Source organism: Macrobrachium nipponense, chromosome 18 (genome assembly GCF_015104395.2).
Source record: "Macrobrachium nipponense isolate FS-2020 chromosome 18, ASM1510439v2, whole genome shotgun sequence".
In the NCBI taxonomy this organism is placed as follows: domain Eukaryota; kingdom Metazoa; phylum Arthropoda; class Malacostraca; order Decapoda; family Palaemonidae; genus Macrobrachium; species Macrobrachium nipponense.
Window position 1 is genome coordinate 35,556,010 of NC_087211.1, and position 23,714 is coordinate 35,579,723.

Below are 23,714 nucleotides of genomic sequence, written 5' to 3' on the forward strand. Positions count from 1 at the left end.
CTTTAACATGCTGAGAAAGAATGCTTTTGTGCAGTAGTAAAGATTAAAACTGAAATCTTCTGGGTCGTCGTAGATACACTCATTCGAAGCTGAATAGGAAATAAGAATTTTATTTGGGGAAGGGAGGTCGGGGGGGGGGAGAACTCTACGGGACATGATCGCCACATTCAACCCTCTTCCTTTTCCTACTACTACGAAGTCAAATTTCACGAAAATAACGTGATTATCAGTATTACAAACATTGCTTTATAGGATAAGCAAATGTGCTGTGAAGAATAAATCGATGGTCTTTAGATTCACTTCATGAAACATACCATGAGACGAATCTTTTTTTCTTTTGATTGTTTATTTATAAAAATATAATTTGCTGTTTACAAATATTTACCTTTATGGTGAAAGCCATATACAATAATTTTGAAATGTTTACAGATTCGTTATATATTTATCCGTGAATTAATGTTTAAAGGCATATCCTAATTGTAAATTTAAAAGCAATCTGGATCTCTGCGTCCTTTCCCGAGTCATAGTCCTCATGTTTGGGTCATGTAATAGTTTCCCACTCTTGTAACCTTGCCACAGTCCAATAATAAGTCACTTATTGATATTACTGCAGTATTTCTGCTTTTTCCAGAAATGGGCTCAAAATCAAACTTTATCAGCTTTAGCAAAACAACACAAAGCATCCTACAAACTTGAAATAGTTTTTGCTGAAATCAAGCTGAGGCGAATCTTTAGGAATTTGAACCTAACTGGTGGCATCGTTGCTGTTTGAAAGGGTCAGTAGAAACAAGATCCTGGTTGTTTGTTGTCGACCATAGCAAACAAAAGCAGATTGTGTAATGAAGTATCTCTTATGAAATATGCATATGTACTTACATATGAATTTTTTACCCCAAAGGCCGTTGGGGAGGGCTTCCCGAATCCAGGTAAAAATAGTCACATTATTAATCTTTCCTAGTGCCTTGGTGGCGTGGTTGGTATGGTGTTTGCGCCCCACCTCGGTGGTCGCGGGTTCGATTCTCGGCCCATCCATTGAGGAGTGAGAGATGTGTATTGATGGTGATAGAAGTTCACTCGACGTGGTTCGGAAGTCACGTAAAGCCGTTGGTCCCGTTGCGGAATAACCACTGGTTCTATGCAACGTAAAAACACCATACAAACAACATTAATCTCTCCTGGAGAGTGACCCCCAAGAGTAAATTTTAACCCGGTATGTATCCATGAACCCACCTTTGCGGCGTGTTTAGTACAACCCCCTTGAGATGACTGTAAAAACATGAACAAGAGACTAAAAATAAAAATAAGATAAAAGATCCCACAGAATTATTGTGAATTGTTCCCTGTAACTTTATTACTAGTCTACGTAAATTATTGACTTTTTCCCTGTGACTTTTGCCTAGCCAAAATTGTTACTCTTTTCCTAGCCCAAAATTGTGACTTTTTCTCCTAGACAAATTTGTTACTTTTTCCCAGCTAAAATTGGTGGAACTGTTTTTTTTCCTAACAACCCAAATTTGACCTTAATTTTTCCTAAACCAAAATTTCGAACCTTTCTTTTTCCTAGCCCAAAATTGTGAGCGAGCTGCTCCTGTGGCTTTTTTCATAGCCAAAATTGTGGCTTATTTCCATGTGACTTTTTTCCTAGCAAAAATTGTGACTTTTTTTTTCCTGGGTCTTTGTTCCTTGCCAGAATTGTGACTTTGCTCCTAGCCAAAATTGTGACTTTGCTCCTAGCCAAAATTGTGACTTATCAGCCCTAGCCAAAATTTTTACCTTTTCCCTAACCAATATAGTTACTTTTTCCTGTGACCTTTTTCCTAGCCAAACTCGTGACTTTTTTTCTCCTGGGACTTTTTACTTAACCAAAATTTTAACTTTTTCCTGGGACTTTCTACCTAGCCAAAACTGTAACTTTTTCCTGGGACTTTCTACCTAGCCTAAATTGTAACTTTTTCCTGGGACTTTCGACCTAGCCTAAATTGTTACTATTTTCCTGGGACTATGTTCCTAGCCAAATAGTAACTTTTTCTCTTACCAAAATTGTGACTTTTTTTTCCCTAGCCAAAATTGTGACTTTTTTTTTTTTTTTTTTTTTTTTTTTTTTTTTTTTTTTTTTTTTTTTTTTTTTTTTTTTTTTTTTTTTTTTTTTTTTTCTAGCCAAAAGTTGACCCTTTTTTTTTAGCCAAAATTGACTTTTTTTTTTCCTGTGACTTTTTCATCGCCAAAATTGCGACTTTTTTTTTCTTGGGACTTTGTTCTTACCTCATATTGTGACTTTTTCCCTAGCCAAAATTTTGACTTTTTTCTTTAGCCAAATTGTGATTTTTTTCCCCTAAGACTTTGTTTTTAGCCAAAATTGTGACTTTTTGCCCTAGCCAAAATTGACTTTTTCCCTAGCCAAAATTGTGACTTTTTCCTAGCCAAAATTGTGACTTTTTTTTTTTTTTTTTTTTTTGTTTTTTTTTTTTTTTTTTTTTCCTGTGACTATTTCCGGCCACGGTAAATTTATGTGACTGTTTTTCCTTAGCCAAAATTGTGAATTTTTTGCTGTGACTATTTCCGGCCACCATAAATTAACAATTTCATGATCAGTTTTCGACCAGTAAGCAATAGATATATAAAGCTGTCATCCAGCTAATCTTCGTGACGTAGTATAGCGTTTCAGTGGAGTGGTCGGTATGGTGTTGGCGTACCACCTCGGTGGCCGCGAGTTCGATTCTCGGACATTCCAACGAGGGGGAAGAGATGTGTATTTCTGGTGATAGAAGTTCACGTAAAGCCGTTGGTCCCGTTGCTGAACAGCCACTGGTTCCATGCAACGTAAAAACCCCAAACAACCAAACAAACAAACAAACAAATATAGAGTTTCAAATAGACTGCTTGGTAGTGGCCAAAGCGAGAGTTCGTTGGGTTGGTATCGGCGCTCCGTAGTATTCAGTTTCAGAATTTAGAATTCTCTCCCTTCCCTTGCGTTTCCTGAATCATTTGATCGCGCTCTTTTGAAGAGGTGGCCTTGTTACTGTTTAGAGAAGCCGATAAACACGCACTCCAAGTCTCACTGGAGAGTAAACAGAATTTTTACCTCCTCAGGCGGCCCAGTGGCGGATCTAAAAATCTTTCATGGGGACCACTTAAGATTTTAATTTTAATTATATATATATATATATATATATATATATATATATATATATATATATATATATATATATATGTGTGTGTGTGTGTGTGTGTGTGTGTGTGTGTACACATACAGTACATAAACATCAGTATCCATATATGTACGTACACACACACACACACACACACACACACACACACACATATATATATATAGATATATATATAATATATATATATATATATATATATATTATATATATATATATATAGGATATATATATATATATATATATATATATATCTATATATATATAATTAATTTTATAATATTATATATATATTATCATATATTCATTAGTATCCACATATTTATATATGTATGGTATGGGGTAATATATAACATTTTACCCAAACATTTCATATATTAAGAACTAATATATAGATATATATATATATATATGTTATTATATATATATATTATTATAATTATATTATATATATATATATATGTATTGTATGTATATTATAGATAAACACCATATATATTATTATATATATATATAATATATTATTATATAATATATATATATATTACGTATATATATATTTATTCCCATATGCACATATATATTGTATGTACTGAATTACAAGGATTTACAAAGGTTAGGATGTCTCAAGGACTTATTAGTCCATCCTAAGAGACATCATGTGCTCACTTATCTTTAGAAGCAGGTTTTACAATCCATTCACAGTGTTCTAGTAATTTTGTCTAGCTTTCTTTTGAACTATTCTACACTGCTGCTGTTTACAACTTCTGGTGGCAGTTTATTCCATGTGTCACATATCTTGTCTGTGAAGACGCTTTCACAATGAGATGATTTGTATCTCTCCAGTTCTAGTTTCCATCCATTATTTCTTGTCTGGTTTTCGTTTAATGTGAAGGGGTTACTGTGTACTTTTGTTATGCCTTTCAGTATTTTGAATGTATCTGTTAGTTGTCCTCGCAATTGTCGTGCTTCTAGGTCATACAAGTTCAGGCTCTCAAGTCGTTTCTGGGTAACCTATTTGCCTGATGGATGGAATTAACTTCGTGGCTTTTGCTTGTAGCCCTTCCAATCTATTTATGCCCTTTCTGTATTGCATATTCAAGATGTGGTCTACTAACTATTGATGTGTAAAGCTGCAGAACCGTTTCCTTATTTCTGTATCTGAACTGCCTCTTTATGTATCCCACTAGTTTCTGTGCCTTCTTCTCAGCTTTTATGCATTGTTTTGTGGATTTGAAGTCCTTGGTAATAATAACTCCAAGGTTCTCTTCATGTTCTGCACTATTTATGCCATTCCTAATCAGCATGTAGTTGGCATGAGGGTTACTTGTTCCTATTTGTAAGACTTTGCATGTATCCAGGTTAAAAGGCATTTGGCATATTTTTTACTACTCTCAGGCCTGTACCGAGGGGGGCGTGGGGGGGGGGGGTCGGGGATTGGGAGCTCGAATGACCACCCCCCCACCACTCAAAATTTCTGGAAGTCCATATCATTTTCTGTGACTATCCTTTTCATTGAACTGCACTTACAAAGTAATAAATAATTATTGTTTTTTGTTAAGTCAAAGTATATAACATAACAAATAAAGTAATATGCATGTTATTGTTAACATAATAAATGAATCTATCAATAAAACTGTAGAAATAATCTTGAATTTCAGTCCAAATTTTCAGCATTATAAGTAAAATTCTGTCAACCAAAGTCAGTACTACTTTGAATAACATCTAATCGGGTAAAAGGGCATAGACTACATAGGTACTCAATTTTTCTTCTTAATATAATTAAAATAACACTTTCAAGTATTTCATCTTGTATATACTACCTATACATGCAATGTCATTTGTAGAAGAAAAGGTCCAGTTTTGGGAAAAACGACCCCCCCTTAAAAAAAATCTCTGGGCTTGAGTCTCTCCTGTTGAAAAAAAAAAGTGAAACTTTTTTTCACTTTGTTCTTTTTAACTTTTGAGTGTAGTGTCCACCCTTTATGGTCCTTGATTTCTACCCTTTGCTTGTTTCAAAATTTTACGAGTGGGGGTTTTTTTTTTTGGGGGGGGGGGGTGGGGGGGGGAAAGTTTAAATTATTTATAATGGTTAGTTCGTGTTCTTGCTGTGGAGACTCATTCAGTTTCAGAATGTTACGTTTTAAGTTTGGAAAAGCATCAATAGTTTGCAACCATAAAATTCCTCCTTTAAAGTTATTAAATTTAATACTAGAGTTTTGAAACTGAACGAAAACCTTTAATCCACCTCAAAAGTTTACTTCTAGTCCCAGCGTTTGAAGACGGGAAGTGCATTTTCACTCAGCAGCCGAGAAGGGCGTGTCAACTCTTCTGTAATTTTCACCTATCCAGCCTAAATTTTATCATGAAGCATTAAGTGACTAGTGTGACCGTTGGTCGAGGATGATCCTGCTTGGAAGTGCGAGCACTTGGATCGCTTCTTTTTGAGGCTACTATACCATGGAGTTACAGCAAGTTTACATCGACTCGTGAATTAACTACGACAGCTGCAATTGACCTAGAGAGGCTTGCTTAGAGTGGAGGTAAGTTGCAAACCACATTGATGCTTATGCCTTGTAAATTTCACTCAAGTTACTCATTCATTTTGAATGAATTGTCTCCTTAACCTGAACTATAAAAAATCATCCAAAGGACCAACCATATTGTTTTTATTAAAATTTAGAATTTATTGCCGGTTTAATTACTTTTATTTGTGAGGTGTCGGTTTTATTTTGCTCGTTCGAGTTCATATTTGTCCGATCTTCATACATTTATTATATTAATTGGCAATTAAATAGTTACTGATATTATATTTTCGTATATTTGCTCTACATTAATAGAGCGTATTTATCGCATATTTATAGATCCTGAGGACTTTTCTGATATTGGGGGTTATTAGTGAGGTGGCATCATCGGTCTTCATAGAGACGGATACCTCGCTTAAATGACAAGAAGCAGTAAGACAACCTACGATCCTGAGCCATTTTCTCATATACATATTTCAGTTAAAGTTCTGTTTTATGTAAAATAAATATTTAAATTCGCTCTTGATTATAATTTATTGCCATTTGATAAATTTTTTAACTTCCAGTATTTTGAAAATCTCCTATTTACCTTAGGTAATTTCTTAAACTTTCCACTGTATCTGGGTCTGCTGCATTTACACCTAGTTTGGTGTCATCTGCAAATTTGGCTGTTTTGCTAGTGAAGACTACAATCTGACCTTTCTGATTCTTCACCATTTATTACGAGAGACTGTTTTCTATTAGCTAGCCAGTCTTCGATCCAGTCTGCTATTTCTCCTACCGTTCCTAAAGCTCTAACTTTTGTCATTAGTTTCTTGTGTGAAACTTTGTCAAAGGCCTTTGGGAAATCTAAGTAGAGTATATCTATTGCTCTACTGTCGTAAATACCAAGCATGTTATAAAAAAAAAAAACCCAAAAGGTTTGATAAGCGGGATCTGTTTTGTTGTTTCTATCAATGAGAGAGAGAGAGAGAGAGAGAGACAGAGAGAGACAGAGAGAGAAGAGAGACGAGAGAGAGAGAGAGAGACAGAGAGAGTTTATTTGGCAAATATAAGCATTAAATACATGCATAAAAAACATTCTATATAATTCTCTTTCAGTGTTTCTATGAAAATTTTACCTGTGTGCAACGGGTACACATTATCAAAATTTTATTTTAGCTTTGAGATTTACACATTAATCTATCCATATGGGGGATATGGGGGGGGGGAAGTGACCAGGTCCCCCGCCCCCTTTAAATCCGCCACTGTATAATTATACCTCGGCCGACGAAACAGCCCGCCGTGGATGAACAGGTCAACAGACAGCGTCCCTAATTTTAAGCGTGGTGGATTAAACAGGCAGTAATGCTGCAAGGAGGTTTAATAGATACTAAACCTCCTTGCAATGCTGTATAGTTGTACTTGACCTGCGAATGTCATTAATGGTCGCCCTTGCTTGGAAAAAAATCAGAGAAGGGTTTTGGACTTGGGACTCCCTTGTTAGCGTAAATGTTTGCACATTTCGATCCATTTCCAAACTGACCTCTCGATGGTTAATTTGAAAAAGATCATTTTTGCAAATTTCGAAACTGAAGCAACAACAAACGCTTACTGATTTGTTCATCTAAAGTTCAGCAGTATTATTGATTTGTTTGTTTCTTGTTTCTTTTGTCACATCGGTCGCCACGGTTTCCCTTGATGAGCAAGATTTTGTATATAAGATTTATTCATGCTTTGTGTAGTTCTTATTGTGTTAATGTCACTTTTATTTTTTAACTGTTGCCGCTTTGCCTTTTCACAGAAAATAAAGTAGGAATTCTGGATCCCTATTGGATCAAATCCTTTCTTTCTCTTTTATTTTCCCTTCACGGAATCCGACCTAGAGAAAAGAAGGGAGTTGGATTGTTTGTCCCAGCAATATTATATTTGAGGAAAAAATGAGGCATCAATTATTTGTTCTCTTATTTATTTTCGGTGCCCCAAACTACGTTGCTTGTAATCTATGGTGCATCACTAAAGCCACAATGATGTATTAGAGCGACTGTATTTTTCAAATACAAAGGTTAAAAAATGGAGCTATCTACCGTTTGCACGACGGTCCTCTTCAACCAACTGAATAAAATTACAAGTATTTCTTAAGAAGGCGATTGACGATTTTTTTTTTTATTATTCAGGAAACCATCGAATAACCTTTCGGCATAAATTAAGGAATGGCGGTTATTCATTGCTGTTGCCCCGTATCTGTCAGTTAGAGATCGTGATCTTCTTAACGACTGTTTTTCGATCATACGGTGCTCGTTACTAGCGACTAGGTGATTTTTGCTTGGTGAACTTCGACAACCTGTGCAGTGTGCAGGGAGCAAGACATTATCAGGGGACTCGAGAAACTGCATTAAATTTAAATTTACGGAATGACAGACTAGCCTGTCTGCATGTTTGCCCTCCTGTTAAAAGGGCGTTATTGCCATCTAATGAGTTGCTAATATTGATCGAAGTCCCCCTCCACTACTTTTCTGGTCTGTGCCATGCGGCCTTTCTTCCTGGTCTGCAGCCTTGGCTCAAGTTTCCTTGCTTGAGCGAGCACGGAAGCACTCCTTTCGTTTCCTTATTTAGATATTCAATTATTTAGTGGATTATCTGTATCACATGGAAATATCTTTTTAATAGATGCTTTGGACTCAAAACGGCCTATTAATAACGCCGCAGTGTCGAACAATGAAATGAATTAGGCCTATACATAGCTTCTTCATATTCTGGCCTAAGAGGCTGCGATCCTTCCCAGCAGAACCCCTTAGGATGCTAGTGCTGTCGGTGCACCTCATGCAATGCACTGTAGGCATTACTTAAGGTTCTTTACAGCGGGCCTTTGGCCCCTAGCTGCAACCACCTTTCATTACTTTTACTGTACCTCCGTTCATGATTCTTTCTTCCATCTTACTTTCCACCCTCTCCAAACCGTTGATTCATAGTGCAACTGAGAGGTTTTACTCCTGTTACGACTTTCAAACCTTTCACTGTCAATTTCCATATCAGTGCTGAATGACCTCATAGGTCCAGTGCTTGGCCTTTGGCCTAAATTCTATATTCAATTAAATTCCCAGTAGAAATCCAGCAGCGAACTCTCACAAAATCGTTACTTACCCAACTACACATGCAATCACCTGTCAGTTGGTGAGAACAACTTACGGTAATTCCATCAGTTCATCCGTCTGGTGAGTGGACGGATTTCGCCCACAAACTGCCGTCTACGCATAAGTTTTAACACCGGATTTGATTCATTGACGGGAGAATGGACTGGTAAACCTGACCTTGAAAACCCGGCCATCGATTGAGTGTTGCAGTCGCTGTCCACAATGACAGAGAAAAAGGACGCTGGTGCATTTGATCCAGTGTTCTCCTCTTCTTTGAAGAGTGGCGCGGAGCTCCCTTGAATTTTGGGGTTCCAAAATTGATTGATTCACAACGACACCTGCCTCAGTCCATTCAATTCTCGGAATTTCTTTTATTTGGTTGGTAGACATTTTCTGCGTTTGTAGGTCTATTCTGAACTTTAGATTTTTGTTGTCTATGATGAAATACTATTCCACTGATACGAAAGCAAATGTGTAACATAAACCAGTTCATGGATGCATTCAGACCATTAACTCTTTCAGTGCACATACATGGAAAGCGATGATGCTCTTTCATGAAAAATAGGCGTCAGTTCATTTTCTACGATAACTACCGTAGTGAAAATGTAACATCATCTGTTCTGTAAGTTCATAAAAATGACTGACAATCATCTTGCGTCCAAAGGAATATCACTAAAAACACCATCGGTCTTTCTCAAGATTTATCGATATCTCTTATAATAATGATGTGGGAGAGGAATGTATGGACAGTTTACCATAAATTACTCTGTGTAACAAATTCGAGAGAACGAAATTATATATATATATATATATATATATATATATATATATATATATATATATATATATATAATGCAATCCACAATACCGTTTACGGCAGAATTACATTTCAAGCTCACAATACGTATGATAGAACCCTTAGAATATATATATATATATATATATATATATATATATATATAGATATATATATATATATATATATATATATAGCCTATATATATGTGTTCGTGTGTAACACTTTTATACTTTCAGAATGAACATTCAAAATAGTCTTTGCTTAATATAAACCTAATCTAATGTCATTTTTGTACCATGGTTAATCGTCAATTTTATCGAACAGAAAAGCTTTAAAAACGAGGCCACATTGTAAACGATCATCATAAAACTCTTATACAAAAATATAAAATTGGCACCTTAGCGCTAAACCCATTCATTGTTTGATGATGAGCTCAGAACAGGTCGTCGGTGGCCTGTCGAAGCCTCGACCTCAGACGACTGTCGAGGGAGCGATTCAAGAACTCCTCGGAGGCCTTGGAAGCCTCCCAGTCGGCCTCGTCCCACCGGCGGTCGACGTCGCGGTGGCGGTCAAAGAAGGACATGTCCTCCGTCGACAGGATGTTCTTGATGGCCGACAGGCCTGAGTGGCCCTTCCAGGGCGTCACCACGACCAGGACGCCGTCGGAGGACATGACGACTGTGATGGCGTCCGTGTCCACGTTCTCTGGCAGGGGGAAACGACGCAGGAAGCTCAGGATCGTGTACTTCGTCCCGTGCTGCCTCTCAGCCCGCCCCTGGATCACCAGCTCCTTCTCCTCGTATATTGCCGCTTCGATTTCACCGTTGATGAAGTCTTTGACGTCGAGCACCACCTGGATGGGGGTAAAAAGACTTGATTTGAGAAGAAGTCTGTTTCTATCCGGTTTGCTTAATTCAAGAACGATGGTAGACATTCTATAATGCAGATGCCAATGAAACCAGTAGTATAATGTCCACATCCATCCCAGCCACAATGAAAACGAGAAAATAATGTAGGGTAGCCCGGAGGAAGCTATCGCAACAATGGTATTCTCACACTTTCCCTATCAATCCATGGGAATTTTCTTAACCCTGTGAATCATGGGTTACACGTGGTGAATAATTTGCCTAATATTAATAACTCTGGAATTACTCTGGTGTTGGAATTTTGAATTTTTACTTCACCTTATTTATAAATAAGCTGAAGTAAAAATTCACATTATCAGCATTACTTCCAGGTCTGTAACGTTTTGAAAGTTGCTTCCAAGTCTGTAACGCTTTAAATAGTGTTTTAATAATTCATGAAAGGTAAAATATATGTTCTAAAAAAAGAAAAAAGGCAACGAACTGTCAATATAAGCGACCATCGGAGTGCCCTCTGCTAAATATAAATGTTCTGAACTGCAGGAAGCATTAACCAGATGAAGGGTACGTTAGGTTAGGTAATGTCAATATTTGGAGCTTCCTCCTGAACTACACCGTCTTCCATTTACCTCTGTTTTTTTAAAGACTGATTTTTTTTTTTCACTTCCGTACTTGACCATCTAACGTGGACCGTACAATTCTTAGTAAGATGTATTGAGCCAAATATTTGAAATCTTTCTTGGAATTCTAGTTTCATTGCATTGTTAAGCGGGAAATTTATAATGAACGGAAACTTCTTAATCCAACAAAACTCTAAGTAAAGTCTATAAATAATTCAGTTAATACCTTCTGGAATATATGTAACATTCTCAAAGTAAGTACACCCATTTTCGTCATTAAAACAACTGCAAAGGTTCTCTTCTTGACACTTTGCTAATATCAATTAGATACTTGTTTGTTCACTTGCTGGCAGTGTATATCTGTCCACAAGGAAGTTTTAAGCCTTACTTTTCAACTTGAAAATTTCAAATTAAATCATTGGTATGACTTCATCACGCTATGGCTCAGTGACTGGGGCATAAACACTCGTTACATGAAAAAGCTCGTGATTAAAAAATATTTTTCACAAACAGAAATAAGTGCCTCAGTGGCGTGATCAGTATGGTGTTGGGCATTCCACTGAGGAGTGAGAGATGTGTATTTCTGGTGATAGAAGTTCACTCTCGACGAGGTTCGGAAGTCACGTAAAGCAGTTGGTCCCGTTACTGAATAACCACTGGTTATGTGCAACGTAAAAACACCATAAAAAAACGAAATATTCAGCCTCTTACCCTGTGAGCTCCTTCATCTTCTTGAACGTGGAATGCCTGGTTTTCCAGCTTGGGATCACGAAGTCTCAAGTTTCTGTAAGCCGTGATGTCATCTGTCGTGGCTGACTTTTCGTTGAATTTCAGCAGGACATCGCTGATTGCAGTCTTGAAGCTCTCCTGATAATCGTAAAAGAAAGCGTCACTACAAAAGTGGCCCCTGAAGCTAATGGGAAGGACTCTTTTGGTATCTGGATTAAGGGGAGTGCACGAAGGTCTTCTCCTGGAGTCCCGGGATGGGGTGCGGCGGTCCTCTGTCTGGGTGTCTTCGGCTACGAGACTTCTTTCCCTTGATTGCCTTTCATCATTTTCACATAGATATCTCTCGGGAGTCTTGAGAATAGTCCTCAGCGTCTTTTCTTTGTGCTTCGAGTTCTCCTGGAAGTTGATGTTGTTTCCATCCATGTCCTCAGTGCTGAAATCTTCGTCAAACCTTACACTTCCAGCTCGCTTCTCACGCGATTCCAGAATCTCCTCACGAACTCTTCTGATGTCAGCATCAATTTCGTCGATGCTGCTCCGCCTGCTGCTCTTCTGATTTGCATCTAACATGTCCTTGCTTCTTTGTTCACCATATAATTCTTCCCTAACCATCTGCCTGGCTTCTTCCATGTCAAGGGGAATCTCTCGGTTGCTTTTGTGTTCTAAATCTTGCACATCATTTTCCTTGACTTTGCTTTCAGAGGATTCCACTACAATAGCAACGTTGTGACCTCCAGTCACGTGTGCCTGTGGAATCAAAAGGATAAAGCTTTAATAACCACAGTTCCTAAGAGTGCACCATACTCAAATGAAATGAACAGACCTGCGAAGTGAAAAATTACAGTTTTTTTCTTTATTGTTCAAGGGTAATGACTATTTCTAAAACACCCCGTAATGAAACTCACCTCTTTGGAAGACTCGGCCTTGAACGCATTTGAAGCTACTGAACTTTGATGAGCCATATCGCCTCCCTCCTGGAGTGTATTATCGCAGACTGAAGAACAAGTGGAAGAAGCTCGAATGCTTTTGTCTTCGTACCCCGAATGGCTACATTTTATGTCCTGCATCGAGGACTTAATGTTGCACTCGGACATTTTCTCAGATACCTCAGAGTCGTGTACGAATTTCCGGGCATTTTCAGACGTGTGTGATTCTTTCATGTGCCCAATTGCATTCTGGAAAAAGATTTGGCCAATTTAATAGCAGTGCGATAACCTCAATCATTGGGCTTATTCTGATGATGAACTTTGTAAAACCATTTTTACTTCTTTTGCTTACTTCATTAGGATGTTCATTGTGTTACATTTATTCATAATAAGAATTACTTCTAGTAATTCTTTGTTAATGTAGATAAATATTCATATTGTATTGGTATAGCTTGTTTTGACATGGAAAAAGTTCTCCTAAATACATGTCCAAGTAAATTTTAATTCTAAATGTAATAAATACGGTACCAGACTTATAATAAAAAACTTATTAAATGTATATCTCATCTAAATAGCTGTTCATTATTGTCCTTGAGGTGACGCATCTGATAAGTAGAAACCATTGAATGTTCTGCTTTTACTTTCAGTAAAGATGAAAGAATAAACAGCTAAACATATTTGTGTTGATTCTGGTGACGTGGTCATAACTTTTGCAAGATAATTTGAGCTGGAAGTCGCTTGTACGGACATATTCACTGAAACAAACTAGGTTTTTAAGCTACGAACCTTTTTAGGGGCAATGATGGTTAGCACACCGTCGGAGGACATCACTGAAGACACGGACTCGAGGTGGACGTCCTTCGGAAGTGTAAAGCGCCTCGAAAACCGCTGGATGGACTTGGACGCTCCCTCTTGCTTCTCTACGTGACCCTCCACCACCAGCTCTTGGTCGTCCACAGCTTTGACGTTGATCTCGCCGTCCTTCATGAAGTCTTGCACGTCCACAATAAACTGAAAACGAGAGCTAGGTAATAAGAGGAGCCTCTGCCGCAAAGGAAATCACTGTTCTTTTATTTGGGAACATGAAATCAGCAGTTAGTCCCTCGAACGCTGAAAATCACTGTCAGTTTCATTTACTCTGGAAAACACAACCCGCGTGTTCAGAACTCCCTTTGATGTAGAAAACAACTCTATTAGTTGTTACTTACTCATTATGAGATTTTGTGCTCGACTGACCTTGTGCTGGAACTCGTCCTCGATGACTTTCACGGCCTGGTTGTCGTCCCTGAGGTCGCGCGTCCGGAGGTTTCTGTAGGAGGTCATGTCGTCGATGCTAGACGACCTCTCGCCCCACTTCGAAAGGATGTCTTGGATGGCGGTTCGGTAACCGCTGCGGGTGTCCTCGAAGAAGGAGTCGTCGAAGAATCTCCCTCGTCTTGTGATTGGCCGAGAGTTGAAGAAGGCGTTGATAGGAACATCCATCCTGTCTGCCATTCTGGTGCATTCCGACTGATTCTGCCGATGCTCGCTCGTCTCCCTGGAACCGTCGCTCGAGAATCGCGATTGCGACCTCTCCGAACTCCCCCGGCAAACATTCTCTCTCGAGCGGAGCTTGGGGTTGCATTTGTCGCATTCACAGGGCTCTCGCTCACCGAGTCTCGCCTTAGAAGCACTGCTGGAGAACGTCTTAGTCTCCGAATGGGAGGAAGTCGCCCCGGCTCTTCCCTGCGGAGTAATGATGAGCGTGCATGTGAGTGATAGCGAGAAAATTCCTTAGAGTAAGACTGATGCTAATTCTCTATCATCTTGCCATTAAGAGAGATTCGAGCTCGTAAAGGCTGTTCCCGAATGGTGTGTCATTGATCATGACATCTTGATAGCACGGTAATAAAGCTTATCAATCTTATTGTCTTTGTCTTGGGATCGAGAAGATATACTTACACATGCCTATCTAATTTCAAGTTCCTCACCTCTGATGAATATGATATAAAGAACACCACGTAGTAAAGCATTTATATATTTGAAGTTATGATGAGACACTGTACACTAACCAGTTTAGGCGCTGTGATTGTTAGGATGCCATCTGATGACATCACGGAATCAATGGCTCCGATGTCCGTCCCCTCAGGAAGAGCGAAGCGACGGCTGAACTTCTGAGAGGATGTGGCTGACGCGCCCTCCTGCGCCTTTTCCCGGCGACCCTCCACCAGGAGCTCCCTGTCGCCAACGACCTTCACCTTGAGATCGCCTTCGACGAAGTCGTGCACATCCAGGACAATCTGACGAGGAATAAGTCGCTTTAGGCGAATGAAGCATTTTATTGTCCACGAAAATCTGACAAGGAAAACGTCACTTTCGACCAAGCGTTCAATTCCATGTCAAATTTACTTTCACTTCTTAGGAGAGAATGAGAGAAGGGACCGTGTCAAAGAGCTTGACTAGACCTGCACTGAAATGAAAAGGTTGGAGTTTCGAATCCAGAAAGGTTTGTCCCGGATGTGAGATGGAAAGGAAATGAAAGGCTTTTTCGCACAAGATCTTGTTCAATTTGCAATCGACGCTTTCTCCGTGTGTTATTCTATGTGCTGTGCTAATATTTGATTAAGGGACACTTGTATTTCCCATGAAAGGCTAAGGCATTCCGTCTCACATGATACTGATTTATGTACAATCAAGGCAACTGATTTTATCATTATGTCCGGAGACTGGCCCAGCAAGTCTAGAAATAAGATTTTCACACTTATTGTCCAGTCAAAAATCAGCGTCATGAACAAAGAATTTGACCTCTGTCTGGTCATTCTTCTTCTTTTATATATGCAAAGAGCAAAGACGTGTCAATGTTTTAGTCATCTCAGTATATAAGAATAGAAACAGGACTATTCTAAAGGTTGAGTATATCACATTTATTTAAGAATGGAATAAGATATGATTTTTTTTTTTCTTAGAGAACATGGGCAGCTGAACACCCACTAATAATAATAATAATTATAAATTGGGAACCACGTACTGTGTAAAATGTAATGAAAAAAATAATCTCCCAAAATAATTAATGAATAAACGGACAATCTGTCGGCAAGAAATAAAATAATCGGAAGGAAAATCGGTAACCCAAAGCGTAAATAGAATGTAACACCCTTTTCTGCTTAGAGATGAAACATCTCCATATAAGGCCGTAAATAAAAGAGCAACGCGTTCGCTTGCCAAGATTGTTCTTTAATGCTTCATCCTCCAGCTAAGTAAAACTCATAGCTACGAGGAAATGTTGGCACCGTTTCGTCCTGTGCGGTTTTCTTCTTCGTCTTCTTTCGATATACTGCATCTCGAAGTTTCTGTGCAATTATGCAAATTTTTTTTTCTAGATGTTTATAAATAAAAACACGTTCACCCATTATATATATATATATATATATATATATATATATATATATATATATATATAAAACAAGTACGACATTGTATTTAAGGCGTCAGTACGATTGTTCTCTTTTTGTTGGTGATGAATTGAGTTGTGCTTCCGTGCAATTCAGTTTCTGAAATCAGCAACAGAGGCGATTTAGACTACTTTACTAAACGGTAATAAGGAAAATATTCAAACATGCACACACTATATATATATATATATATATATATATATATATATATATTATATATATATCTATATATATATATATATATATAGTATATATATATATATATATATATATATATATATATATAATCACCTGTGTGTTTTGGAAAGAGAGATTAGGAGCGTAACTATTTTTATAATCGACTGAGGCAAACTAACCAGTCCCCTCATTTCGTATTATCTATTTGATTGGATTTCTGTATATTTTACTGTAAGTGAAACTTTTTTTTTTTCACGTCACGGCCAGCTTAGAAGCAGATTAAAGACATATTTCATTAGCGATGCGTCCGTCCTAACCTCAACCTAACTTCGCCTAACCTGGCTGGGAGGGAAGGAGGAACCTCCGCCACCCCCCCCCCCCGTTCCCCCTGGCCAACTTAACGGCCAGTGCACAAGTATTCTTCAGCATTACTGGTAATTGGAACTGCACTAGGAAACACGACCTATTTTCAGGGTTTTGCGACTTTTATGAATTCAATTATTGGTTCATCCATCTGAGAAAGGTCGAATCTGGCAGCCTATTTTGGTCACTCCATTTACTAATTGTGCAGAAGCTCTAAGCAGACAGACTCACTCTTCTTACCTTGTGGACGTTGTTGTCGGAGGTGACGGTGACAGCCAGGCTGTCGTCGTCGACGTGTCTGTTTCTCATCTGTCTGTATCGACTGAAGTTGCTGAGAAGCGGCGACCCCGCATCGTGCCAGCTTTCAGACAGAAAGTCGCTGTCGTCGTCCCACCTGCTGAGGGCCTCTCTGACAGCATCGTCGAAGTGGGACCGGGTGTTCTCGAAGAAGGAATCCTGGAAGAAGCGTCCACGTCGAGACACTGGCAGAAAGGATTCCCAGGTGTCGGAGGGGAACTCGCGGCCTCTTCGAGGCGAGGTGTCGTGGCTCGACGAAGAGGATGCAGTCGATGAATTTGTTTTGTTCTGGACTGGAGCCATTTCGTTCACGGTTTCACGAATGACAGCAAAACGACGCGTCAAAGCAGATAGATAGCGTGCGAGGTCTCGAAAACCGAAAAGGATAAGCCTTTGGAGAGTTCGTCTACTTGAAAGCAGTTGAAAAGAAACTCTTTAGCGATTTCCTCAGCTTGGAAGACGGTGCAAGATGAACAAGCTATTCGGGGCGTTCGTGTAACACTGTGGGGTGGAAGATCAGAGGCCAACCCTTATACGAGAGGCTCCACCCTCACACCACTATTTTGGGCAATACTGTCATTGCCAAATGATGTTCCTTCTGGGTGCTTCTCTTCAGTGATCATATTCGCAAAAATGTTCGAAGGTTAGCCATCGTGTTGAAGGGCAAAGGACAACCAACGTACAGGACGGACAGCCCGACGTACTTTTCTATCCCAGACCCGAAGAGAAAGGGGAGTGCTCTGAAGAAAGCAACAGAACTTTCTTTTAAAGGAGAAAGCTTGTGAAGACAGATAAATGCTTACCAAGAAGCTGTTACTCCCTTTCCCCCAGCACCATAACATACCAGATTTTAAAAATCTAGAAATTCAGTTAGGTTTATTTTTTTTTAGAAAGTTCTCTTCGATATAAAAATCATCTCCTTACCCTCGTGGACTTCGGAGTAAGCCCAGCCTTCATAGCAACTCAAATTTCTGTCTTTAGGTTAATTTTTCTTCCCCATCTTTCAGACTCAGCGTCTCATCTCTAATAATCTGGTTTGTGCCATCATATCCATTCACCTGTATTTGGGGACACGTTTTCTCCACAGATCAATCGACAACAGTCACCTTCATTCAACAGCGGAATCAAATGATCGAACTTCGCATTACTGCAAAGAATTAGCGCAGATGGACACATAAAATAACGCAGTCTTTTCCATTCTAGCCTTCTTTTTCCTAATCCATCTTAACTTTTCTCGACAAATTTAAGAATCCTAGAGAAGATGTTAGCAGCATAACAGACAGGAAAACACAATTTACGATCATAAAAGAAGAGCCGAATGGAGGAACAGAACACATCTTCGTGAATTGTCTAGAAATCGGGTCTCCTCTTCAGTGCCGAAGACATAATACGTAAGCCTCATCTGTGTGTGAAGCCGGTTTCTGGTTTCGTTGCATCTTAACCAAGGCCCAGCATCGAATCCTGGACGGTGCTGAGGCACCTATAGGTTAATAATTTCCCTTGGGCGGAAATTATTCTCAATTTTGACCGAAATCGATATTTGTGACTATACACACACATACATACATACATACATACATACATACATATATCATATATATATATATATATATATATATATATATATATATATATTTAATCATATATATATATATATATATATATATATATATATATATATATATATATATATATATATATATCAAGTGGATTTGTAATATATATATATATATATATATATATATATATATATATATATATATATATATGAATAACTTGATCACAAAGTATATAAAACGTGATGCTATGTATAAATAAAGGTTTATTTGCCACGAAGGAAAAAAATGAAAATAACGAGTTGGCCGAGTACTTTCGGTCCTATTCGGACCCTTTACTGAGGCAGTAAAGGGTCCGAATAGGACCGAAAGTACTCGGCCAACTCGTTTTTCATTTTTTTCCTTCGTGGCAAATAAACCTTTATATATATATATATATATATATCTATAATATATATATATATATATATATCAAATTGGATTTAGTAAATATGTTGAAAAAGTTAAATTCATTGAAAAAAACACAAAGTGGTTAGTTTTAACGTCTCTAGTACCGAATTTGCAGGCCATGTTTTTTGGATGAAGAGATAATTTTCATATCTTCGTGTTTTAAGAAACTGGGTCACTCTTATTGGTAGGTTGACAGGGCGCACCTCCAAGCACGCAAATCATTTGACTCCAAATCTGTTAAAGATAAAATTTATAGAAAACCTGATGTTACCTTGACATATTGCAGAAGTAATGAAGGTAAATGTTGATGCTGCGCACAGGTAGCTATCCGAGTACAAGAGGGAAAAGTCTGAACAACAATTATATAATGCTGGGGATTAAAACAAGAAGGGAGTGTACTATGCCCCTGGCGCAGATTGTTAAAATGTCCACATAGGGGAATCGGGAAGATCTGTTGATCAGAGGTTGAGGGACCATAGACATGCAATAAGAAGGGAGATGTGAATAATGCTTGATCCATGAACATAATATCAACTAACCAAGTGTTGATTGGCAAAACTAAATTGTTATTTAAAACCAACAGTATGCAGAAAAGAAAGATGTTGAGTGAGGCTGCTCTCCTTAGGGCAGTACCGAATTTCACCCCAAATGATGGTAACTATAGTTTGAGTTTGTTGTCCTATCATGTAATTCAAGCAGCCAACCTTAACAATCTTGTCAGGTCCTTGAATATTCAACAATTGTTAATAGTGGCAATTCGGCAACGACCGCAGGTGCCTATTTATATCTAGTTCTTTCTTAGCATTTGTAACTTTCTAATTTTTGTTTTGTTATTATTCTGTAATCACCTGTAGAGCAGGAGACCATTTAGTCTTGAAACTAGAGGGAATTTTAACGTTTTCAACATATTTCTTAAATACATCTGGAATATCTAATTATCTATCTATCTATCTATCTAATCATATATATATATATATATATATATATATATATATATATATATATATATATACCTATATATATATATTTTTTTTTTTTTTTTTTTTTTTTTTTTGGTGCCCCTACGACGCGTGAATAAACACGGAAAAGCGCTTAGTACTGATCAGCCTGTCCTTTTCCTGTGGTATTAATTTATATAAGAAGTCACGTGCGTCTGTTGGGATTATATATGTATACATATATATAGATATATAATATATATATATAAGTAAATTATATATATATATATATATATATATATATATATGTATGTAATCCCGTTGTATTAAGAATATGTTAAAATTCCTTCTAGTTTCAAGGACTAAATGGTCTCCTGCTCTACAGGTGATTACAGAAAATAATAACAAAACAAAAAGAGAAAGTTACAAATGCTAAGAAAGAACCAGATATAAATAGGCACCTGCGGTCGTTGCCGAATTGCCACTATTAACAACAATTGTTGAATATTCAAGGACCTGACAAGATTGTTTTTTATTTCGGTTACTAGGGACGTTAAAACTTATAACTTTTATGTTTTTTTTTTTTTTTTAATGTTTTTTTTTAATTGTTTTAACTTTTTTAACATATTTCCTAAATCCAACGGGGTTTTAGGGGATATATATATATATATATATATATATATATATATATATATAGATGTGTGTGTGTGTGTGTGTGTGTGTATATGTATATGTGTGTGTATAGTCACAAATATCGATTTCACTCAAAATGGGAATGACTTCCGCCCAAGGTGAATTATAACCTCAGCACCGTCCAGGATTCGAAGCTGGGCTTTGGTTAAGATGCAACGGAACCAGAAACCGGCTTCACAGACAAGATGAGGCTTAAGTATTATGTCTCCGGCACTGAAGAGGAGACCGATTTCTAGACAATTCACGAATATGGGCTCTGTTCCTCTAACCCTCTTTATATATATATATATATATATATATATATATATATATATATATATATATATATATATATATATATATATATATATTCTTTATATATATATATATATATATATATATATGTATATATAAATAACTTTATCACTTACAAATTGTTCTGTGCTTAATACAATTACGAGCAGGACTTCATTGAGACTGGATGGTAACTAGGGGAGAATTTTATTTAGGAAAAGTGTCCTGAATGAATATCACCAGTAGATACCATCCAGTTTCAACGAGCTCCTGTTGGTAAAATAATATATATATATATATTATATATATATATATATATATATATATAATATATATATATATATATATGTACAAGTGTCGTTTGAATATCAATCTCGATCCAAATTCGGAATAACTTACATCCAAGGGGAATTATACTTGGTAAGCACTTCATATTACAGGCATATTTTTGGATGCTGTGGTGTCCTTTCCAAGGAAGGGGACTTGAAATTGAGATGGTCAAGAATCTGCCTAAGAGTATTGGTAATGGAGTAGAGGAAAGAGCACCTCAGGGCAGAGAAGAATTGAGAACTTCATTTCTCGTCTAGATTCTTTAAGGAGAAAAGGTGACCTAAAAGAACTTTGTTGATGATGAACCATTGCCTCTCACATCAGAGCAAAGGTGCCACTGCCTATTTTAGTATTAACGGATATTGTTTCGTAAGGCTGAACTTGTTGCCTTCTGTTCAGGCCCCCCTTTCTCGCCCCCCACCTCCCCCCAATTTTTATCCGGGTTAAGGAAGACTCCCTGGCCTCACACAAGAGGAGTAATATCACGAACTTTGACAGAATTATTGAGGTTATTCTGAACAAAGCTTTCTTATTGTATCTCATCCTGTGATGGAATTAACCTTCCGGAACATTCATTAATCTTCATTCATTCCTTAATCGTCGTTTTTACATTTGTCTTATTTGGTAATATATCTTATTGTTACCTGAGTTAGCAACATTTTTATTTTTCGTACACGGGAGTATTAAAAAGTTTGTTGGAAATGATGAGAACCTTTTGGGATCTTCATGGAACGCAAATCATCTCAATCAAATCGAACAATTGATCTCCTCGCCCACCCAGTTAACGTGGAATCCTGAAGGTGCCTTGGTAAGATCAGCTCTGAGAACTGAGAAGACTCTCCTTGGATGTTGTGATCTGAGAGGAGAAGCCGAGCAAATCGCCCGCAACATTTTCGGAATGAATTACATAGCCCGGATGACTCTGACAAGACCCACCGCGTTGCAGGTATGTGCTCTGTGTAGTGACTCACAACTCGCATGTTTCTTTCTGCTCTCGTAGATATTATTGGCTTTCCTTCCAAATAACTTCACAAAGGCTCATGAAACAAATAATAATGTTCGAAGGGAAACTTCACCACACTAACGTAGTTGTGGAAGAAGAAAGAGGCGGCCAACGTTAGTCACAAACAATCTAATTTTAAACTCGGCAGGAATTCTCTCTCTCTCTCTCTCTCTCTCTCTCTCTCTCTCTCTCTCTCTCTCTCTCTCTCTCTCTCTCTCTCAGATGTATACATCTGTCGAAGCCACTTGGCATCGTAGATAGGTTTCTTGTAGCTTTTATCACTGACTTATATTTTCTCACGAGACTCATTCTCATCTTAATCTTTTTTTCATAACTTCCAGAAAGATTTCTGGGTCAAACGCTGACTTTATATTCTTTTTACGAAAATGAGATTGAATGAGTCAACCGGTTTTTATACGTAACGGGTAATGATCGACCCATTTTTTGTCTTTTCCTTGGCTTTGTATGTAAAAGGTGTGAAATCTTTGTACGTCACCGCTTAATAATTTCTATGGAACTTTCCTCTAAATATATAGAAATTCTAACACTTAAATCTGTGTTTTTTTATTCGTTGATGTATACTTTCAAATGTATTCATCTGATATTCATATCATCACATTTGAAGAGCTAGGGAATGGCCATTCCTGCTTGCTGCATATGAGTATATATGAACACTTTAAAAATAGTAATTGAAACTGATCATTAGTTTGTGTTACAGAAGGAATCACTCACAGTGAAGCCTCTGAACAAGTCCAGAACAGCTTCTGCTCATCAGACGTACCGGCTTCTTCTTCTTCTTATACCACACAATAGGGAAACCCAGAGTCTATCCTAATTTTTTATAGGCATCCTTGGCAAATTTGGTATTCCTTCGTCAACTTTTATTATATATACAATACTTATAATATGATAACGCATTTGTTGTGACCTAGAGATCTCTGATAGAATGTTTAGGATAGTTTTTCTGGTATGCTGCGCCTTATGTATATGTATGTATGTATGCAATGGTATATATATATATATATATAATATACATATATACATACATACATACATACATACATATATATACATACATATATATATATATATATATATATATAGTATATATATATGATCCTTCGGAGGGCCTCTTTCCCTGCATACCGATATGCATCATAATATATATATGTATATATATATATATATATATATGTATATATATATTATATATATATATATATATATATACACACATGTATATATATATATATATATATATATATATATATTTATTTAACTGCACACTCATCATGATGCAGTATCACCTGACATAATACATATACGACGCACATTTTAAAAGGAGGCGTCACAAGGCCTTCTTTAGATGTTGCCACGACGATTCTGAGGAAGGTGGCTTTTGGCTGCTTCTTTTGGGAGAGACTGCCATCATTAACCTTGATTCTCTCTGGTCGGCTATTT

At 37.4% G+C, this 23,714-nt stretch overlaps 2 protein-coding genes across 2 annotated transcripts in view; one reads left to right on the forward strand and one right to left on the reverse strand.

The window, feature by feature from the left end:
* Nucleotides 1–17,526, reverse strand: part of LOC135196549 (uncharacterized) — a 62,586-nt gene extending 45,060 nt beyond the window's left edge. Inside the window, 7 exon segments of the mRNA XM_064223397.1 lie at nucleotides 10,041–10,457; nucleotides 11,799–12,563; nucleotides 12,722–12,991; nucleotides 13,529–13,753; nucleotides 13,979–14,467; nucleotides 14,794–15,021; nucleotides 16,954–17,526. Coding sequence (XP_064079467.1) covers nucleotides 10,041–10,457; nucleotides 11,799–12,563; nucleotides 12,722–12,991; nucleotides 13,529–13,753; nucleotides 13,979–14,467; nucleotides 14,794–15,021; nucleotides 16,954–17,313 — 2,754 coding nt within the window. The 5' untranslated portion in view covers nucleotides 17,314–17,526.
* The window catches only part of LOC135196964 (sulfotransferase 1C4-like), a 136,523-nt gene that overhangs the window by 34,018 nt on the left and 78,791 nt on the right, over nucleotides 1–23,714 (forward strand). The gene's annotated exons all lie outside the window — the stretch shown is intronic.